Source organism: Bos indicus, chromosome X, assembly GCF_029378745.1.
Source record: "Bos indicus isolate NIAB-ARS_2022 breed Sahiwal x Tharparkar chromosome X, NIAB-ARS_B.indTharparkar_mat_pri_1.0, whole genome shotgun sequence".
Lineage (NCBI taxonomy): Eukaryota > Metazoa > Chordata > Mammalia > Artiodactyla > Bovidae > Bos > Bos indicus.
In genome coordinates this window covers 52,194,446-52,198,228 of record NC_091789.1, presented here as the reverse complement: position 1 = coordinate 52,198,228, position 3,783 = coordinate 52,194,446, and the positions used below count along the sequence as shown (strand labels likewise).

The window sequence follows — 3,783 nt, the reverse complement described above, 5'->3', positions numbered from 1 at the left end:
TAACATGCATGTGTGCATGAATACTGTATCTTTGGGTAACTTGAAATCTACATATCTTTCTGTCAATGAGAATTTTTTATGTACTTTTATTGCATTTATAAGCTCACTCTAGAGTTCTTTGGATCTGGATGTACTTCTTTTCTGCACAAGTAATCCATATGCCTTAAGACAAATGTAGTTGAGTACAAGGAAAAAAATCACCCAATATCCCACAAAAGAGAACCACTGTTAACTTCTTAGTGTATACACTTTCAATTTTTATATAGTAAACCTAAAGGTCTTTTAAATTTTCTCCTGCTTTGCATTTTAATGCTTCTTTCCACTGAATTCAGATACTCATCTTTATGTTCTTCTAATTACTATGGTTCCTACTGAAGAACTGAGATCATAATAAGTATATACACACTAGTAGCCTTTTAGACATTAATGTGCATCTGAATCACCAGGGAAGTTTGCTAAAAACAGAAGTTCCAGAGCTCCATTCAGTAGATTTGGACGGGTACATTTTTAAGAAACTCCTCAGGTGATTCTCACACAGGTGGCTGATGATCATAGTTTTAGAAACACTAGGACATTATTAACTGAATCCAGTGTTCCTTTAGGAATTGCAAATAATCTCTTCTGGAGAATTGAAGTTACATATCCAAGATTATTTTATTCAGGGACTGAATGAGACAAAAACTCAGAGCTCTTTATGCAATCATTATTAATTGTATTTTGCCAAGTGCCTACCAGGCAGAATCACAAACTAACTAGCAGAAAGTGCAGCCCTGAGGGGGAGGAAGGATGCTGGACTGGGGAGATCTATCTTTGGGGACTCTTGCTAAATATTTGAAGGGAAAATCTGAGGGTAGGGGGAAAATCTCAGGGGAAAATCTGGGGTTCTTGCTTAATATGTGGAGATGGGGGAAAATAGGTAAAAGCACAGCTCAGACACAGCAGACCTTGTTTTACAGTCATGTGAAGCAAATATAGCTCCCAATTTGTAAAGAATTCCTGGGTTTATTCATCAGGCTTAAAGATTCAAATTTCATAACCAAGTATTTATTAAGTGACTCTATGGCTCTCATAAAGTCATTAAAAATAGTTCCACATCTTCTTAAACTACAGAAATTATAAAAGACATCAACCCATGTCACAGAAATGAGTCCCTGTATTAATCTTTCAGTACATTAATTTCAGCATTTTTGTCTTTATGTATTAGATAAGTATTAAATTTGAAATAAAAAAAGAATACATACAGAAATTACTTTTTTAAACTGCTTTATTTACTTCACAATATATAATAAGCATCTTGCCATGAAACAGGTAAAATTATCCTGTTAACAAAATCTTACAGACTGGGTCAAAACATTCATCTAGAAGCTGGTAATCTGAGACCCACCAGAAATGAGTGGCATCAAAAGGTTTATGACAAAGGTACATCATAAACATGTAAGTTTAGGAAGCAAGTGTGTCTCCCTATTAACATCAAGATTTAAGGCATAAGGCAAAACTCATCATTATGTTCATGGTGAGGGGGGTCAGTGCTAACTGCCCGCAAACTGTGACTCATCTGCTTTTCCCTCAGCTTTTCCATGAGTTGTCTCATCTCTTCCCCAATCCTTTCTATATTCTCTTCTCTCATCCTTGCCTGTGGCTTTCCAAGCCTCTGAGTCATGTCCCATCTATAATGTAGAATGGGCTGCCTAACACGGAACCGTCTGCGATTTCCTCTAGGTACACAATATTCACCAGCTCCCAAAGAGAGGGCCAAAGGCTCTCCTTTATTAGCATCTTGCTCTTTTTCATCCTTTTTTTCATTTTCTTCGTTGGCATTTTCCATGGTGAGGTTTTTCAGCACTTGTTCCTCTTTGGGCATCATTGCTCCTAGAAGACAAAAGACATGAAAAGCGACTGCATTTTTGATGGGTAGATCAGCACCGAGGACAGAGGCCTTACTAGGAATTTTCAGAGGTCTAGATATCATGGTTTTCTTTCTTTTAATTTTCACACCTGAAAGGCTTCGTGCATCCTCTAGGGGGCCCCCAGTCCGAGCCCTCCCCGTTCCTTCTCAGTTCTTTCCCCTCCCTCCTCCCAAACCCACCATTTTCCCTACAGATCCATCCCCTAGGCCATTTCAAACATCAAAATGGAGGTCGGGGCATGGGGAAGTTGAGAGGGGTATGACGGGGTTCTGCACCCCTTTACGCACACTGTCCCCTGCACCGACCTGAGCCTATCTTTGCTGTCTCCTCCTCCTTCCGATTCCTGTTGCAAAGTGAGTTGCTACAACACTTGACACGTAGACCCGCAGACCTAAGTGGATGGAGGGAGGGAGTACTGTCACCAAGCTCTCGGTGCCGAACCACCGCTCCTCCCCTGCCCCCGCCGCCCCCCGCGACCATCGTCCCCCACCCCATGGCCAGGTGCCCCATCCCCGCCCCACTCCCGGGCTCACCATTGCCCTGCAGAAATTCAGCGATGATTTCCCATCGCTCTTAGTTGCTCTGCTTCCCTCCCTGGAACCCTGTCCCCGCCCCGCCCCCCGCCTTCCGCACGCCCACCCCAGGGGGCCCTTATTTCTGTTCCCAGGAAAGCTGGGGTGTGGAAAGAACTCGCCGGGACTCTCCATGCTGAACCCCTGCGCGGGCCTCTAGGGTTGGTTGGCCACTGCCTCCCTGGCGTCAGCGCGCGGGCCCCGGGGCCCTTACCTGCTCCACTTGCCGCGGGCCCGATGCCAGCCCGCTGAGCTCAGGGCAGCGGGGAGCTGATAACCAGACAGGAGTGACGCCTGCACTTAAGGCTGCACCGCTCTGCAGCTTGCGGTCACGTGAGGGCCCCGCCTCATCGCCGAGCTCGCCTTCCGATCCCCCCTCCCCCAACCCCCAATAGGACCCGCCCCTCCACCTCTGCACGCATGAACCTCCCAGTCCACACAGCTGTGTGCTAGGCCCTGGGCTCAGCTCAGTTCTCTCCAATCTGAGACCCATAGGTGGCTTCGCTGCCCTATCTTTGGGGTTTGACCTTCTCTAGGTACAATGGAGTGTCTACATCTCCCAACCACTCCAAGGCCTTGGTATTAATTTTGGCCTTTTCTGCTTTTTTTCCTCTTGTTCTCCTTAGCTGTATATTGACTTCCTACTAATTTCTCTTTATTTCCATTTAAAAAATCAGTATGTCTCAAAAAAACCCCCTGAGAATTAGGAAATTGTATTTTTGAAAGACATGTTTCAAGCTGGGGAAGTAAAAGAGAAAAAAAAAACTCGTTTATGTTCTCTTCACCTCACAGAAAATATTTTCTGTGGACTTCACACAGCTTCATTTTGAGAACTTTCTATTGTTTCATTGAATAAAAAACATGGGGGAATCTTTCTAAACAAACACAGTTGGTGTTTTGAAAATGATCTGTGAAGTTAATCTTCAAGGAGAAGTCTGCTTGCCAAATCTTGGCTATTTTATGTAAGTAATTATCTTTTTTCCCCTTTGGGGACAGATTTCAAGTCTTATTAATAAACATTTATGTTTTATTCTACTATAATAAACATTCATTAAATATGAAAAGCATTTGCTGGCAATTGAAGTCATCTGCTGAAATTTAACAGTTATTATTAAAGATCGTTTTGAAGACCTAAGCAAGGTCTCACAAGGCCTTACAAATAGCTGAGAAGAGAAGCCAAAGCAAAGGAGAAAAGGAAAGATATACCCATTTGAATGCAGTTCCAAAGAAAAGCAAGGAGAGATAAGAAAGCTTTCCTCAGTGGTTAATGCAAAGAAATAGAGGAAAACAATAGGATGGGAAAG

At 43.2% G+C, this 3,783-nt stretch overlaps 1 protein-coding gene across 1 annotated transcript; it reads right to left on the bottom strand.

The window, feature by feature from the left end:
• Positions 1-1,246: 1,246 nt before the first annotated feature.
• Positions 1,247-2,820, bottom strand: LOC109555109 (protein BEX2). The gene is made up of 3 exons (XM_019955687.2): positions 2,694-2,820; positions 2,213-2,298; positions 1,247-1,869 (listed from the first exon to the last, which is right to left on the bottom strand). Exon 3 carries the CDS (start codon positions 1,862-1,864, stop codon positions 1,478-1,480), a length of 387 nt encoding a protein of 128 aa, XP_019811246.1. The 5' UTR covers positions 1,865-1,869; positions 2,213-2,298; positions 2,694-2,820; the 3' UTR covers positions 1,247-1,477.
• Positions 2,821-3,783: the final 963 nt, after the last annotated feature.